At 34.5% G+C, this 18741-nt stretch overlaps 1 protein-coding gene across 11 annotated transcripts in view; it reads left to right on the plus strand.

Moving 5' to 3' along the window:
• Nucleotides 1–18741, plus strand: part of ADGRL3 (adhesion G protein-coupled receptor L3) — an 822802-nt gene that overhangs the window by 582538 nt on the left and 221523 nt on the right. For 9 of the 11 annotated variants that reach the window (XM_074344099.1, XM_074344100.1, XM_045504712.2 and 6 more), the window contains 3 exons: nt 1573–1676; nt 11337–11522; nt 14491–14529. In XM_074344099.1, coding sequence (XP_074200200.1) covers nt 1573–1676; nt 11337–11522; nt 14491–14529 — 329 coding nt within the window. The remainder of the gene's footprint in view (nt 1–1572; nt 1677–11336; nt 11523–14490; nt 14530–18741) is intronic. The other 2 variants (XM_045504714.2, XM_074344094.1) reach the window with 1 other exon arrangement.

The following is an 18741-nucleotide window of genomic DNA, read 5'->3' on the forward strand; positions in this document are numbered from 1 at the left end:
AAACTGATACTTGATACCCTGCATAAAATTTGCATTATTCCATAAAATGTGTAAATGAAATAAATGCACATAGATGTCACTGTACTAGCATTGTTAGGGACTGTGTCTTTGGGAATAATTGATTTGGTTACTTCAACAGGTTTGTCGTAGCGGGGAGGGTATAGCTCAGTGGTAGAGCACACACCTAACATGCACAAGGTCCAGAGTTCAATCCTCAGTACCTCCATCCAATAAATATATAAATATAATTCCCTTCTCCCCCTCCAAAAAAAAAATAAATTTTTTTTACAAACCAGTTGTCTTAAAAAAGTTCCAATATGGATATGTCCTTCTGAATGCCATGGTCTGCGAAGTGGTGGGAAGACCAGAAGATATGTTGATTTTTATAAAAGTGCATTTTGTTTTTCAGCAAAGTGTTTAAAAATATTCTGAAATTTTCCTTCCCTTTATGAAGGGGTGCAGTGTTTAGTTCTAAAGTTTTCTGTGGTATTGAAATTAGAAAACAGTTGAAACTTCTCTCTTAGCACTGTCCCCTTAGTTCTGGACCTCAGCATCCTCATCTCTGAAAGAGAAATGGTAACAGCCCCCCTTCTTCAGCTGTTCATTGTGAAGGTTAGTGAAATACTTTATTTGAAGACAGTTTGCAAACTACGAAGCGCTACAAAGTATTATTGTCCCATGAATATTAGGAAAGAAATTTGAAGGAAACCTTCTGAGGCCCTCCTTCCCAGGTGACTGGGCATACACTGCTGTCTTATTTTTACCCTTTCTCTGTCCCCTCTGCTGTGCCCCTGTTCAGGCCCACACAGTGTCTTCTCACTTGAATTATTACAATAGCTTCCACACAACCTCTGCATCACTCCCTAAAATCCATCTTCCATGCTGCTGCCACAGTTCTCTTTCTAAAACCGAAATCAGCCCATTGGTCTCCTCTGCTTAATGGTCATCGTTGATTCTCCAGCACCAACAGATGACAGACAAGGGCGTTTATGATCTGGCTCTGGTGGCCTTTCCAACTACATTAAATACAACTCCCCTACCCAGCAGACCTTAGTTCAAAACACTTGAAGATTCCCAAAGACAGCAAACTGATTCCTTTAAGACACAGCTGCTACCTTTACTCTGAAAACTCAAGCGGTAAGCCCCATGGAGGCAGGTACCACATCCATCTGATTAATGAAATTATTCCCTGTACCTGGTGTAGTTGCCAGCAAGTGCTTGAAAAATATATTTGTGGGGGAGGTGGTTATAGCCCAGTGGTAGAGCACATGGTTAGCATGCACAAGGTCCTAGATTCAATCCCAGGTACTTCCATTTAAAAAACATAAACAAATGAACCTAATTACCTCTCCCTCCCCCCACCCCCAAAAATTGAGTTTTTGTTTGTTGTATTATATTTCTCTAATGCCTGTTGCTAGCTAGGCACTGTACATGGTGTTTTAATAGACATTATAACAGTTTAATGATTACATTCTTACCTTTGCTCATATTTAAACATCGCATGGATATAAAGTCATTGTAAGAAAGATGGTTTGAATATTTGAAGGAGACCTATTTCTCTCATTATTTTAGGAGTATCAACATATCTGTGCCTGGCTCCTGATGGAATTTGGGATCCCCAAGGACCAGATCTTAGCAACTGTTCTTCTCCTTGGGTCAACCATATAACACAGAAGGTAAATCATATGACTGACAAGGAAGGATTTGCCAAATCTAGATCCTCTGCTAATTATAACTGCTAAAAACAAAATAGTCAGTTTTTTTAAATTAATGTGGAAAAAATTCTCCTACTTTAATTTAATTTAAGGTTTAATGACAACCCTAATGTGCTATGAGCTAATCCTAGAATTTTGTTATTCTTAAAGGGCAAATCCATGTACTTCCTCTAAGCCAGACAGTATTGCTTATAATAATTTTATTATTAATAAAAATTTTATGGTATTGTGAACTATAGATATAAAAGTCCAAGAGGTATTATAAATCAAGCAAGTAAAAACTTCTGGCATACATACAAGTGGATTTTCCTGTGGAAATAATAATTATCCCCAAAAAAGGTCTACCTTTGGAATCTTAATCCATTTGATAAATGTTCTGTGACCTAATCATTTATCAGTGTTAAAAGTATACACATATGTGACAGAACCTTGCAAACTCAAATTTGCAGGGCTTATTTGGTTGCACTATGTTGAACATTTTTATTATTAATGCACTGTGGGGCTTTGAATTGATTTCATTACAAACAGAGACCAGATGTGCATTTATGCCAAAAGGGCTATGGGATGAATCCTTATTATAGCAATTTGTGCGGATTTACGCACTCCTAAAATGAAGAGTCCTTCTATGGCACATTAGCTATGCTGAGGAATTTCTGAAAGAGATTTTTCCTGAGAAATATTACAAATGATGGCCTTACTAAAAGCCTGTCTGTACCATTTGCTCTCTTCTCTATTTGTTTTTAACCAGGTTGATCCTCAATAATTGACTGTATAATAATCCATAAAAATCTCCCTAGTAGATCACTTAGCAGATGAGCCGTAACTATCTATTTACCCTAAATCATGGAAGAACAGGTTATATTGACTCCAGTTACCCTCTTACATATGCATCTCCTTGCTTGTTGCTATTCATAATGCTGCTTCTCCAATTTCAGTACTGTTCCTGCCACAGTTTTTATGTCCTTTGATTTTATTACAATGTAGCCCAGGGCAAATAACTCTTGCTGGATGTGATCAGATTAAAAGATCAGTAGCATATCTCCTTACATTAGCAACTTTTAAAAAATATTCCCTATGTACTTAGCCCAGGGGTTAATATTAATTCAGCAATAATTCACCTAGAAAGCTGAGTGTTTTCATGGTAATTCCTGAATGTGGTTGGCCTATCTCATTACAGAAAATACTGATGATTTGAACTGATAATGATACTTAATTCTTTTCTTTCTTCTGCAGACCTGCTAATCTTAGGACAAAAGAGACTGTTCCTTGCAAAGACCAGACAGCTGTTGTCCATTTGATTTAGGGATGGAATGTTTTTGTTTTATGACAAATATGTTCCATTCTTCCAGAGCATTTCTATATAATCCTGTAGAGTCTGTAAAAATCATATTATAATTATATCAAGATTATACAATTTAGGTGGTTGGAATTTATGATGATACCTTGGTTTGATTATTTATAAATTGGTAGAATCTTCAAAAGTGTACCAGGAGGCTTTTCTGCCCTGTGAATCTGCTTGTGTAACCATCCCTGGGTCAGTGCTGATGCTGGCGTTTAGCTGGGTCTACCTTTCTCAAGACATCACGCTTAGTTACAGCACTGGTTACATGGTGAACAATTATGACAGCTCTTATATCCCACACCCACTCGCCTAATCTCTCTTCACTTCTCTCCCCTCTTTACCTGGTGTGTCCCTTATACCTCCAAATGTTTATGCTGTTCAGTAAACATAAACGATAGTTGAACAGGTTACCACAAAACTCCAACACTTTAAAATATTAACATTATAAACTTGAGAGAGTTTATATGCAATGTTCACAGTTATTTGCCCCTGTTTCCTCTCCCCTCCTCCCCAAAGCATCTTCCACAGGATTCATCTCTTTGCTCATTTCCTCCTTCAGTACCTGAGTCCCAACAACAAACAGGTAGAACCTTTGAAGAGGTTTTGTTTACAGTGGTATTGGGGGAGCAAAGATGAACTGCAAGGGATTGAGCAGGAACCCAGAGCTAGTAACAAGGATGGAGCTGTTCCCAACCTCAGGCCTGTGGATGCCAGATCAAAGGAATGATGAAAAATTGGAAGCAGGGTGTTCTTGAGAGGAAAGATGACCTATAGACAAGAGACACAACCTAGCCTCAGGCAGCTTTTCAGAAAAGATCTCGAGGAATAAGTACTCTGATCTCACCCACCCTCTTTCCTCCATCCACTTGTCCAGCCTCCCCACTGGCCAAACCCAAACAAAAGCCAGAAAAGAGTGGTGCTCTTAATAACAACATGTAAGTCCACCTTCTATGGCAGAGAGAAAGATGAAGGAGGATGGAAAGTGGCCTTGAATTAGCAAAAAGGACCCAGCAAAAGTACCCAGCAGAGTTCACAGTTTTTGCTTCCCTTCTCTCACCTCTCCTCCCTTTCCTAACCCCCTCTCTTTCTCATTTTACTGCCTCTCTCTTCCCTCCTTATTTCCCTTTGTCCCATCCTCTTTCCTCTGCTCTGACCTCTCCACTTTTCTTTAATGTATTTTTTTATGCCATGTTGAAAAATTAAAGTGAAATAGGTTATTTACAATGATTCGGTCCTTCCCGCCTCCCCTCATTGTGGTTCTGTGAACTTCAGAGAGTTTTAAAGTAGAGGAACACTTTTTACCTCCAATAAAAGCAGAGATGAAAAAAGAAAGGAGGGGATGATTCTCTCATTTGAACAGTGTATTCAGTTTTCCCTCCCCAAGACTTTGTGGGTAAATGCCCCCTGGAATAAGAGGCCCCTGCCTCACAGCTTTATAGTGCCTGTGGGGAATTCCTGAGGGCTTTAAAGGAAAGGACCCTCTGGACCACAGTCTCTGCATCTTTCCCATGGGAAGGATCATTCATTTTGCTGTCAGTGCTGTTCACTCACTGGATGTCAGGCACCACTGTAGACAGCAAGTATACACAAATAAATGGATCGGGATGCTTACTTTAGTTGGAAAAAACAAACCTTAAATTTTCATTTTCATTTTCATTAAGAAATGAGTTATGTTTTTTCCCCTGCAGTCAGGCCAGGAGGGAGAAAAAAAAAAAACAAAGAGTCTTGATGGATTCTGACTTACAAATGAATTCAGGCCACTTATATACTGGTAAAATTATAGGTTAAATTTTGAGTAGTGTTAGAGAGTAAATTACATTTCACTAGAGAAAATGTAAGCGTTTCAAGTCAGACTATCAGGAAGAAATTTGTAACATACTGGCCAGAATACTTTCATAATGATGAGATTTACTAAAAAGCATAATTTATACAGAAAAGGAAAAGCAAAAGTTGTACACAAAGGAATATTTATCTCAACAAAATTGGCTGGGTGTAGGGGCAGAGAGGGAGAGAGGTTGGTAGGATGGAGGGATGGGTGAACAGAAAGGTGGGTACAAAGATAAATGGATGATTGGGTAGAAAGATAGGACAGATAGCAAGATAGGTATATATGTCTTCAAATTAATGTCTTTTTAAAAAGATTTTCCTATTTTTATTAGAAGCCAACAAATTAGAGCTCTACCTCGTCAAACATACGTGGTAAAATATTCTGTTTTCTCACCTTTCTTAATGATTGTTTACTGAAATCATCTCTGGCTTCAGCGTGATCTCTAACTTGGACTCAAATTTTCAAAGAGTTTCTATTTTCTATTTTGCATACATTTAAAGAATTCATTGCACTTTAGAATCCCGCCCATCTTTGTCAATTCAAAACTCTGAAATTATAGTTGTGAAGAGCTTTCATATTTATTTACATGTGAAGCAAGGTCTGCTTCCTACTTCATAACCTGGTCCAACCATCATATGAAATCAAAGAAATGCCTGAATTGTTACTAAGAAATAGTCTTTCTGTTTCTAGCATACTGAAGTATCTTTTCTTTTGTTTGCACACAAGCTACTAGCAGATTTTGAGATAATATAGGGTTCTTTCTGCATTTTCTAAAGAAGGGTGTGAAGATCTAGAAATGATATTGCTGTTTTACAGTATAAAATAAGCCAGCTATTTACTCTGGAAGACTGGTTGAACCCTGTCCCCAGATCTTACTTTCTCCATTTTTTTAGCCTCCATAGATCTAATATGGAATGAAAGTAAATTGCTTGTTGATTTTATCAGAGATTAATGGGATTTCCACATCTTCAGGCTCATTTAGCCTACATTCTATTGTAAGGTAGAAACATTTTATTGTTTATATACCCACTTGACTCAGATTTATAGAAAAATAGGTAGATCTTTCAAAGAAATAGTAGCTTTTGTACTTAAACACTGTGAGCAACTCGGAATTTTTTTGGCACCTGATTAATGTTTGATGTAACAAATCTCATAAAATGTCAAAGCTTATTTCAAAGAAAACTGTTTTCACTTGTGTCAAAATTTGAAATGTAAATAGTATCCATCTCTGTCATAATTATTATCCTTAACTAAAGCAGCAGGGTTTCCCCTCCCCTGTTCAAGCCCTAGATATAATCCCACCATTTCAATAAAGGCATGAATTTACTAATGTTCACAAAACTCATAAGATTTCTCACTGTGCATGTACTTATTTCTGAGAAATAATTTTAACAGAATTTAGTAAAATAAATGTTAGAGATAGACAATGTAATGAGATCCTTAAGCTAGGATATGTGGAATAACTATTTCAACCCTGCCTCTTTGCACAGATGACTTGAGGCAGATTCAAGATACTAATATATTTTTGTATTAAAATAAAATCTTTGTAGTTCATGCTAACTGTGGTGAGAAAAATAAATATGACAGTCAGAAAGAAGAGTGGCTTCTGGATGCCACTGGAAAGAAAATGGCCAATGAAGGCCTGGTCCAGAAAGGCAGCCTGCTTGAATGCTGAGTTCATCACAGTGGCTGTGGGAGAATCCAGCTGAGGGCAACATGGCCACTAACAAGAAACTTGGAGATGGCTCTTGGTGCCTCCCTTTCCTTCTTCTCACACATCTAATCGACAGTAGGCCTGTGGGTGTACCTGTAACTCTCTCCCAAATCAGGCGGCTTGTCACTATTCTCTGCTGCCACTACCCCGATCCACAGCAGCTTCTTCACTGAGGTAGTCCCACAGCAGGCCACCTTTCATTCACTCCTGAACCCTCTAATCATTCTACTGAGTTTGATTTCAGATATAAACCTAACTGGGCCACCCTTGTTGAGACTCTTTAGTACCTTCTCTTTGCTCTTTACAGAATTTCCCCAAATCTTCATCATGACTTCCAAAGGGGGACTACGTCATCTACTCCTTGCTCACCTCATCAGCTGTCCAGTTAAACCCCAGCCACAGTGCCCTTCATGCCACACCTTGAAGACTCCCTGCCCCTCTCTTCCTGGAAGCCCCCACCCTCATCCCAGCCGAATTCCCTCTTTTCTGTTTCATCTCAGATTAAACATTCTCAGAGAAACGTTTCCTAAATTATTCCCTGACTTCAGACAGCAGGTTAAAATGCCTTTGAACTGTGCTACCACACGGGGATTCTGTATTGCACTCAAAAAAAAAATTGAAATGAAGTAATTGTGCAATTATTTGTTGACAGCCTTTTCCATTGCTGGTATGTAAGGTCCTGTTATGGGGAACCATTTTATTAACCATTTTATCCCCAGACTTTAGCTTAGTGCTATTAGAAATTCAAATTTTAGTTAAAGAACAAATGAACAGATAGACTGAAGGAACAATTGTTGAAATTATACATAGAGGTAGAGATATTCATTCTATTTTTTTAAAAAAAAAAAATATATATATATGTTTAATACATACATACACAATTTTTGCTATGTAGTTATCAGTATTGACTTCTGAAGGTAGAAAACTCTGCTTTTTCTTTCTGTTCTACCCTTGGTACCCTGTCTGTCTTCCCAAACCATGGTTATTCTAGACTTCACCTTTTATAGAGCATCCTCTTGGTTCTCTCACCACCAGTCCCCACCAGAATTTTCTCTTACCTGGTCACCCTTCACTTATCTTTTAACTTTGAACTTATTTGTTACTTTCTGTTGCCTTCCCACCTAATTTCCAGGCACTTATTACCCCCATACTATATTCCCACAACACCTCATATACATTTCTGTTATTATAATTGTATTGTTGAATTAATATTATCTACCTTTTTGCACCCCTTACTCTCCATACCAACTGGTAGAATGTGAGCTTCCTGAATGCAAGAGCTCTGCATAATATTTGTCTTTCCCTCCTTAGGAAATAATAAAAATCCAAATGATTGTTGAATGATTGATAAAGTATTACTACTGTTTCTTCAATTTTAAGAGAAAGGATCATACTGAATAATTAGTTATATCAATTTTTATTTAGCTTTAAAAACATACTTTTGCATTTGTATTATAAACATTAGAGTAACTTATTGGTACTTTAGTTTTTTCTTACAACTTTCTAGTTGGTGAACAGTGAGTTCCAGAGTTCTTTTGTGGGATTAATTAGATTTATTCTTCATAAATAAACACTTTTGAATGCTAAAATGCAGTTACTGTTTTTAAAATAACCACTAGTGATTTTCATATTTGAGTCATTGTTTTATAACACTACACTATCTGCTATTGACACATATATAGGCAGCATTAGTATCTTTTATGTTGAGAACAGTTATATTTTGACTTATTAGTCATCTACATTTTCAAATTTTCCATTACTTTACATAAAGAAAAAGTTAAAATTTTTGTATTAGGGGATTACATAGGCCTTCTTTTCCATTATCATGTCCCACCCCAATATTATAATAATATTGAAGACTGTTGGTACAATTACACAGAAAAGGAAATTGAATTACAATGTGAAAATACCAGTGCTATTTTTTTCCTGCTTCATAAATAATTTTGCTTTTCATAATGTTCCCTGATAAATGTGATGAAAGTCACTACTTGCATCTTTAGTTTTGAAGATAATGTGTTAAAGAATGACTATTACCTACTTCAGTAGATCTTAATCTTTTTTCAACAAGGCCCATTCAAGTGAATCAAAAGACTCCAGAGGTCCATGTGCTTTGACATTTTGTCATAGAAAAAGTATTATGCTGTAATAAAGACATAGAAGAAAACAATACAGTAATAATGATAATAATAGTAATAAAACAATTAAACAAGAACGCAGTAGTTAACAAAGTAAAACAATAGTAATTTCATAAATACATTCATTATTATAAGAATAGCATAGATGGAAAACTACCACAAATGCAAGACACTATGAATGGTACACTGATTAAAAAAATATCCCTTTGGAAAATTATAGGAATTCCAGCTATCTGTATACTCACATACACAGGAATTTTAAAAGTTGCCAATCAATTGTGTAAGGTGTTCAGACTTATTGATGGAATACTGAATTAGAATACTTCATGAATACCACCAGTATTTCACCAATTTAATTAATGAATGCTATGAATACTGATTACATAAATCATTAATCGATTTACTAGATTACTAGTAAGTAGCCCTAAATTGTACATAATAATTAAAATGTATGGATTATAATCACGTTTGTGTCACTCTGTGACCACTTAAAAGTACTTTCATGTTCCATCAGTGGGGTCATGAATGCTACTTTGATCTACATTGACTGTTACATACTTTTTGATGAACCTTATAATGTATTCCATTTGGTCTTACAAGTATCTTAGGTTTGCAGCCCTGACCATATTTCACAAATTTATTAAACTTAGTGCAGATTTTTTTTTATTTTAAGAGTGTCTAAAAAGTACCAATTAACTATGTAATAATACTTTATAACATATTCTTCTTGTAATATATTAATATTTTCTTCTTATAAAATTTAAACATTGCAGAAAAGGATTTTCCTTTTGATTTTCATCTTTCAGATTTTGTCCTGTGTGTTTAAATATATACACATATATAAACACATAAAATATTTATATATAATATTTTTTTTTCATAGGTAGCATGTTTATATACTAAAGTTATGTATTTATTCTTCATAAATAGCATGCCTATATATTAGCATATATATAATTTTTATATTTGCATTTATTTTGACTCCACATGTTGAAGATTGATGTTAACAACCTTGTTCTCCTTCATATTTTTAACTGTTCCATGATATTTATATATATTAACAGTTTTCCATAGTCATAACTCATTTTGTTTTCAATTATAAGCAAGATGAAATGAACATCTTTTAACATTTCTTTTTTTATATTTGTGAGATTATTTTTTATGGTTGATAGCATCAGAGAAATCTCTGCTTGTGCAGTCTTCACAGAGTTTAATAGCCACTGGTAATTTACTCTACATGGGCAGTATGCAAATATACACATCCAATAGTAGCTTATGATGGTAGTATACATTTTCACAAATTTTTGCAAACACTTTATGTTACTAAACTTATTTTTATACTTTTGAATTAGGAGTTTTCTATATACATGAGATTATGATTGTTAAGAATTTAGATTTCCTGTTGCTCCAATTTATTCATTTGTTTCTTTAACATTCAGTCCTGCTATGAACATTTATTAAGCATCCCTGAGTAGATAGTGATAACCTGTTTGATTAAGAGTTTTTGTTGTGCCCCTTATAGCTTTCTGGATTTACATTAGGAAGATAATCTTACAAAGAGAAGACCTTTCTGTTTGTGATCCTGAGTCCTATACTGGATTGTGTTAAAAACAGAAAAAAAGAGAAGAAAATAAAATAATTTTCTAAATAATGACTCTATTATATATTTAAGTAATAATAGGGCAGGCTAAAGTTTGGAAAGCATACCAAACCAGTAACAGTCTCTGGGAAGTGAATATAGAGAGAGGCAAAAAAAAAAGAGGCATTCATTATTTTTGCATTGCGTACCCTATATCTGTACTGTGTAAATATGTTATATTTTAATTTATTAATTTAAAAATGGTATAAAACAAGATAACTTGAGAAATTACACTTACTTACTTTTTTTTTAAAGTTCCTCATGCCTTCCTTACAAACTAATATATATATTCCCATCTTATTACCCAAATTTGTTCAAGTAATCATAGATATTAGCCTTTATTTCTTCTAATATCTTTGGAGTATTGACAATTTGAAAAAATTCTTGTAGAATGTACTTGAAAAATCAGCATGTAGTTTCAGAAAAGGGAAGTGCTAGAAACTAGTTTGCTCTCTAGTACACTGGGAGCAAAATCTCTTATTTAGTTAGTAAGAAGATGAAGACCACTTTGAAAAGCAGGGATTTTATTTGGAATAAAATTTTTACAGAGTTCAACAGCCAGTGAGCACTTAATTAGGCATGATGGGAAATCTGTACTTGCCTCTGAGAACCTAGAATATCTTTGGGATTCACAACACAAATTCATCAACATCCAATTTAGAAACTCACAGAGAAGAATCATAGGGCAAACCTTAGACTTAGCCACTCAGATGAATAATTAAAGTAAGAACAATTTCTGTAAGTTAGATTCAAGAGGAGCTTCCTAAAGTCATGAATTTCAAATCAGGTATTGAAGAAAAATGATAGATTAGCAGGAAAACTTGGGGAATGTATACCAAGTGAAGAGGGAGTTTAATAACTTTCTTGCCTCAATTATTATACGCAAAAACAATTACCCAAAGAGAGCAATAAAATTGCTTATTTAAGATCTCTTTCCTTTTTGTTCTGTTTTCAAAATTGTAGCTGAAATCTGGAGAGACAGCTGCCAATATTGCTAGAGAGCTGGCTGAACAGACAAGAAATCATTTGAATGCTGGAGACATCACTTATTCCGTCCGTGCCATGGATCAGCTGGTAGGCCTCCTAGATGTACAGCTGCGGAACTTGACCCCAGGTGGAAAAGATAGTGCTGCACGAAGTTTGAACAAGGTAAGGACCTTGGTGACATGTATCTTTAAAAGTGTAGTAAAATCAGTGAGACTTCCCTGTTTAATTTCTCTCTATAAAATCAGATCGTTCAAGAGAATTGCTAGCTATATTTAGTTCACTTCACTATTTGATTATAATAATGACCTTACTTGGCTTTCAATCTAAAGAACAATAGATGATAACCTCTCTATATATATTTTGAATTTACAATTCTGTTTCCCCATAGTACTCTTCTTTTGTATGCTAAATTCTGACACGATTAATATAAATGGCATTTCCTGGATTTCTTTTTTTTTCCTTTCAAACCTTTATATTAATGTAATTAACAATAAAACAAATAACTAATCAATAAGAAATTTAGAAAATGGCAACAGTAAGAATATTAATAATACATTATAGATTTTTAAAAATAATTTAACCTTATTAATATTACCTTTAAAAACTCACAGAGCAAGTATTTAAGTTTTTATTTTTATTTCCTTTTGCTTTTTAAATTACTGATTTTATATTACTACCATTATAACTTAAAAGGTTTAAATGTGATTCAGCAACTTTGTATTGTAAGTAATAAAAATAATTTATTTTTAAAATTTTAGGAGATTTTATGTATTTTATTTATATTTATAAATCTACAATATATATTTTTATACAATATATATTCATATATAAGCATTTTATATGTATATTGTATATAACCTATATACATTCAACCATTTTATTTTACATAAGCATGTAAAATATGTTTTGTGTATTTATAAGGAATATCATTTATTTATGTAACAAAATACCACATGGTGAAAAGATATTAGAATTGCTGCCATCAGATAACATGTATTCCCTGAATGGCGTTTTTGTAGTCAAGATGATCTGTTACTGAAACGAGATTTTAAGTTTCAATACTTAATACCTTGAATATCGATGATAGTCTAACTACTTAAAAAAGGAAGAATTTGACTGTGACAGACTAATGTATGGAATTCACTAAATGAACATTCCTGTTTAGAATGAAAGAAATGACTTTGCAGAGTGATCTTTATTATGTTTATTTCTTTTCTGTCTTATTAGACTAAAAGTCTCACTCATGAAGATGGAGACATTATTAAAACAATGATAGTTTTATATTAAAAAGCTAGATATTTTATCTGGCAGTTTTTCCTGCAATTTCCTCCTCAAAAAAATAGATTCAGTTTTATCAATTAGATATAAATTATTACCAAAGCTTTTATCCTGCTGAGCATAAAGGAGCTATTTTTATCACTCATATCACTGATAGAATCTCAACCAAACCCCTGACAGAATATAATCCACAGCTGCCTATGTAATCTGGGCATGCTGTGATTTTAATGTGGTATTGCCAGGCTGACTGGATGCTATTAATGAATATTGCTGCCAGCTATTGTTATTACAATGTATTGGAAGTAGTAATTTCTATAATGTTACATATCCATAACATTACTTGTTATAGCAATACTGTGTATCTTTATTTAAAAATGGTGTTGATGATGATGTCTGACAATATCAGGTAAAGCTGGCGATTAATGTCACATTCTAACTGGCTACAGCTAATCAGCTTGCCTACTCTGAATATCAAATAACTAAGTAATGGGCAGATTTCCATTTTTGAAGCTTTTTAATGCTCTCTTTTGTTTCTTATTTGGCTCTTTTCAATTGTTTATGTAATGTGGTTTGTCATATGTTAATTTGCATGATGGGGTAAGGAGATGGGAGGGCAAAGGTTATTCACATGCTTGCTGGCTTGTTCTCATTTCCTGTGGTTCACACTGTTCCCAAAAGCAGTTATAGCCCATCAGATTTGCAAAGTCAACTTGGTACAAATCAATTGCGCTCCACATTGAAATTCTGGAGGGTTTAGAGACCTGCCAAACCATGATGCGAGTCAGTGATCCAAATGACAGAGCTGGCAATTTACTTGCACTCATTCCTCACTTAATTCTTTAGAGGAGTAACTGCTCTATGCTCATTGAAGAATGCATGAATTAAAGTTGGGAGAGTATTAGCCACACAAAAGGCATCAGAGTAACTGCTTCTTAAAACAGGGTAATTTTCTCCTTCAACAATCAAGGCTACTGAAGGCAAAAAATAGGGAAGAGGAGGGAAACTACAATCTAATTTATAAAATTTGCAGTCATTTATTTAAACAGAGCAAATACATGTTAATTATTCATTTTAATCACTAGAAAAAAAATGTTTGGGACTGAATGTGAGTTGCTGTTAACCTTTTGCCCTGAAAAACATTGTTCTGTTTGCAAACAAACACACCAAAACAGGCTTTTTATCCCACAAAAATTTCTAAAAAGTATAGATTTTTTTGGTTAAAACCATCAAAAGAAATTCTTCAAGAAATAAAACAGATAAATCAGAAGATTGATCACATTCTTTGAATCAGGAGTTGCTTATCTCTTGGTATTTGTCCCTTGAATCAAATAGTCAAACTAGTGGCCATTTCTATTTTTCTCAATGCACAAAAGTTTCTTGTATGTGTAAACAAACGGTTTGTGGTTCATATTAAGCATGTATATAATCTGTAAACCACAGACAGTGTACTATCTTTGAAAAACGAGTTCTGAATTTTTGACATAATTTACTTCATACATCTTCATTTGTGGCCCATGAATTAATAACTAACCTCATGTGAAATGAATCATGTCAAATGAATGAAGTACATTGATTTCTACTAATTTCTGCTAAATTTATTTCAAGATTTCGTTCCATCATTAACAGCTTTGTACCATCCAGTTGTCACTTGGGTTCTAAACAGGCGTTGGTTACTATTTTTCGAGCCGTTGCTGATGTTTTGCTGCTGCTTAGCCTTTCATTCTCTTCTAGAAAGTAGTGCACAACAAAGTAAGGTGTTTGTGTAGATGTGTTCTTTTATTTTTCTTGTTTTCTCCTGTCACTAACTTGTTTTTTCTATTCTGTGTTTAATCTGCTGTCTTAATGGATTCAGCTTCAGAAAAGAGAGCGCTCTTGCAGAGCCTATGTCCAGGTACTTTCTGCGTTTTTATCAATGTGATAAGTTGTTGAATTGTCTCTGTTGGTGATACGGGCATCTGATAGAGAGATGATAATGTACCCTGTTGAACTAGAAGAGTTTCAGGGAGGGTACGGAGGGTGGGGATGGAAAGACATATGAAAGGGTGTGTGCTAAAAAGAAATTTGACAGTGCCAGTGTTCTGTCACCCAAAAGGAACACAGATTAACAAGGAGGTGCACCTTGGGGTGTGAGAATTCTGGTCATCACTGAAAGGTGAGTTGGGTATAATATATAAATCTCTAATTTCTTCAGAGAGATGGGTATGGATACATTTCATTCATATATTGGTCTAGCTGATATTTGAATAGTACATCATCCAGAAATGACACTCAGAGTCATATAAGACAACATGTAGTCCAGGGTACTTGAAATATCATGCTTCTGTCAAATTGATCAGGACATGCTATGATGATCTTTCTCTTCCACTCATTATAAATACATGAATCCCAATGTAAATATAACTTTTCTCCAGTTAACATGTTGTAGTTTGTTTCTAAGCAAGGTAGAAAACATTTCTATGTGTATGGGTTCTTTGTGAAAAAGAATTCCAGAAGCAAGCTTCATAATTTTTTTTTACAAGAAGGGAAAGAAGGTAGGAAGGGAGAGGAGGGAGGAGAGGACAGGAAAAAAGGAAGGGACAGATGACAAAATGACTTAGTAATGACTTTGATGTGCTTTACTCAAGGGAAAACCATCCATGGACTGGGGGAATACAGTGCCTCACCATCAGTGGAGCACTCTTCCTGACGGATGTTGGGCAAGAGAGAGTTTTATAGACACAACTTGGAAGCAGGGCACACTTGGCTAGGAGGTTGGGGATTTCCTTAGAAGGCAGGCAGGTCCTGTGTTCTAGGGTAAGTTGAGCTACCTAAACTGAGTTGGAGGATTGTGATTGGTGTGTTAGGTTCCCACGACAGGCACTTCCCGTACGTGCAGGTTTAGATTTGTGATATGGGTCAGGCCACTGGAGTGGCCTCCATTTCTGTGGGTCCCAATATACAAATTAACTTTATCAGAAGGAAGAAATAACATGAAACCGTGTGACTGTAAACTTTATTCCCTCTGTGTGTATATCATGGCATTTTTAAAGGTGAAGGCCAACTGTGTTTGTGAAGGGAGATGCCCTCAACGTCCCAGGTTACTGGTTCCCAAATTAGTAGTCCAGAAATTAAACTGTATCAGTTTATTCACAATAAGGGCATTTAGTGAGACAGTCATTTAAGAGGAAAAAAAATTTGAACATTAAACAAATATTAGGAAGAAAAGCTTTTAGTTTGCTTTTTACTTTAAAAGATAATGGTTCTTTGTATATAAGAAGCTGTTCAGGCTTATTTTTCTAAGATTTCAGGAAAGAAATTGCTTTGGGAAGTTTATGTATATATGTTGCATAATGTGTGCAACAGATATACAAATTGAAGTATTCTCCAGCATTGAAAGCTGAGGATCATTTTGGAGCAATATTAGGGTTGCTTTTGATTACAATCTATGCTATCTCTTGAATGGAGCCTTGGAGACAATTAGCCTTTCAGTATTTAAATCTATGAAATGCATGGTCATTCAAACATGAATCTCTGATGAGAAATTAATAGCACAGTTTATTCAATGGCTGATCTCCTGGTGTTATAATTGACTGGCTATGAATAAATATTTCAGCTATTGACTAAACATCTGATAAGACCAAATACAAACAGAACATTGGTGAAGCAGAAATACTCTGCTCACTAATATGTGACATTATTTCTGTTCCTTTTAATGTAGAGCATTATTCTGTGAAATTTTAGAGTGAATAATACCTTAAAATTTAGTCTATTTCAGTTTTAAAGATTTATGTTCCCTATTATTACTATGTTCAGAGCACATTCTGAGCTACCTATGAAATATATATGAAATATACTTGAAATGCTATCTGCATTAAATTTGAAACAAGATAATTATTTAGTTATCTTGAAATTCTTAAACAAAAAATTTCCTTCCCATGGGCATAAGCAATGATTTTCTTATGTTTGATTTTGACCATCTAAATACATTAGCTTTTAATTATTTAAAAGTACAGTGCCTGTCTTATGAATTACCTAGATCCATTTTTTACTTCTTGCTTCCCACCTTTTGCTTATTTCACCAAAAACAACCCAAAAAACAAACAAACAAAACCAGTGAAATCTGGACTGTCAGTAGTCAGCTGTGATAATTGATCTGTAGGTGAACAATTAAGATAGTTGCTTTGAATATTTAAATAATACATGAATCTCCTAAAAGTATGCTTTTGTCTCAAGAATTTTAATAAAAACAAACCAAAAAATGGGTCCGTATATTTTATTTTTCTTTATTTAGTTTGAAATTTTTACACTAAAATCCTTGTTGACTATTAAAAGGTAGAAATTGACATATGCCTTGGTAAAAATACCATGATCATATCTTGGGCATAATATATGCCTTCATTTAGAAGAAGGTTTTAAGTTTTGTGCCAGAGAACATAAGGTTTGTGTTACATACGCATATTATGTAACTATTGTGATGGAATATTTCCAGCAGGGACGTTGGAGATGAAGATGAGTTCGTTGAGATCTGGAAAAAATGAAATGAGTTGCTCAAGGTCACATAACTAGCACCGATGGCACTCATGCTGCTATCCTAATGTGCATCCAGTGCTTCTTCAATACCATGACTAAGAATAACACTGATTTATTATTAGGAATAAGTACATGTATTAGGCACTGTTGCCATCACTGTGCAGAGCATTCTGTATAAATCCTCCTAACAACTCGGTGACATAACTAATGCTATTCTTAAGTTATAGTAGAGAAAATGGGGCAGAGGAAGGATTAAATGACTTTCTCAGAGTTATTCATATAGTAGTAATTAGGGGGCTCCTCAGTTACTAGTTCTTCCCAATTCAGGAGCTCATGCTCCCATTTGCCAAAATACTGCGATTGCAGAGCTGACCTCATTATTTGATGTTAGCAATCAAGATATATCATTTGGTCTATTTTTATTGATTTATTGTACTGTATTTCAGGAATGGCATAGAGTAAAACAATTTTTTTAATTTCTCTTTTTTTTTGAGATGGAGTTCAAATGGCTGTGTGGTGATTATTTTGTACTGCTATATTCAGGTCAAATACAAACATAATTTGCATTGAGGTCCTTTGGTTTTCAGAGAAGACTGCGATTAAAAAAAAAATCATATTGAGAGAAAAAGAAAACGAAAAATAGTCTAACTCTGTGTTAAAGGAGGAACTATCAAACTGTTTTCCAAAGTGGCCACACCATCTTACATTTCCACCAGTGATAATGAGGACTCTAGTTTCTCCACATCCACAGCAACACTTGCTATTTTCACTTTTTTTTTTTTTTAACATTTTTTACTGATTTACAATCTTTGCTTTTTGATTATAACCGCACCTGTGAATTGCACAAGTCCTTAACTGGTTGTGGTATGGGGGCAGGGGAGGATTTGGGAGGGTAATCCATGAACCAGTAAAACTCATAGGCTCCAAAGGGAAGTCTGTGGTTTTCATGAGAATCTGAGAGTAGAGTAGGACCTCAAACAGCTTAAGAACAACTGTCTTCATGTTCTGTAAATGTAACCAGAACTTAGATTTGCATTTTCTGCTCATTTTTCAATCTCAAGTTCCCATTTTTTAAATAGTAATGTTTGTTAGCATTGTTCTCTTCTTTAGCAGGAACTACTGAAATTACTGGCATTTTTTTTTTCTGCTTTAAAAGTAGGACATTATCCTAGTTAAGAAATATATTTTGATTTAATGAGCAGTTTCTTTTGTTCTCCAAATCTCAGAGATGGCATGGGCTCCCTAGAGAGTCCACAGTTGATCTTGCTTAATGGGAAATATAAGTACATAGAGTTATTGATATGAATCTTTTCAGTCATTCTTTGAATTTTTGTGGAATAGTAAGCTATTATCTGCATAGTCAGTTGAAGACTGATCAGAAAAAAATTTGTAAATAAATGCGAATTTTTAAAAAATACACACATATACACATATGCCTGGTTTCCTCCCTTCTTCCCATCTTTCCTTCCATTTTTCTTTTCTTTTTATTTAAAGGCAACTGTTCTGTTGTTCTTTAAAGCTTATGAAGTATTTGAAACAAGCCCTCTTTTTATTTCAATTTCGATGCTTGTTTTATTTTACTTACTTATTTTGT

This window comes from Camelus bactrianus, chromosome 2 (genome assembly GCF_048773025.1).
Source record: "Camelus bactrianus isolate YW-2024 breed Bactrian camel chromosome 2, ASM4877302v1, whole genome shotgun sequence".
Taxonomy (NCBI): Eukaryota; Metazoa; Chordata; class Mammalia; order Artiodactyla; family Camelidae; genus Camelus; species Camelus bactrianus.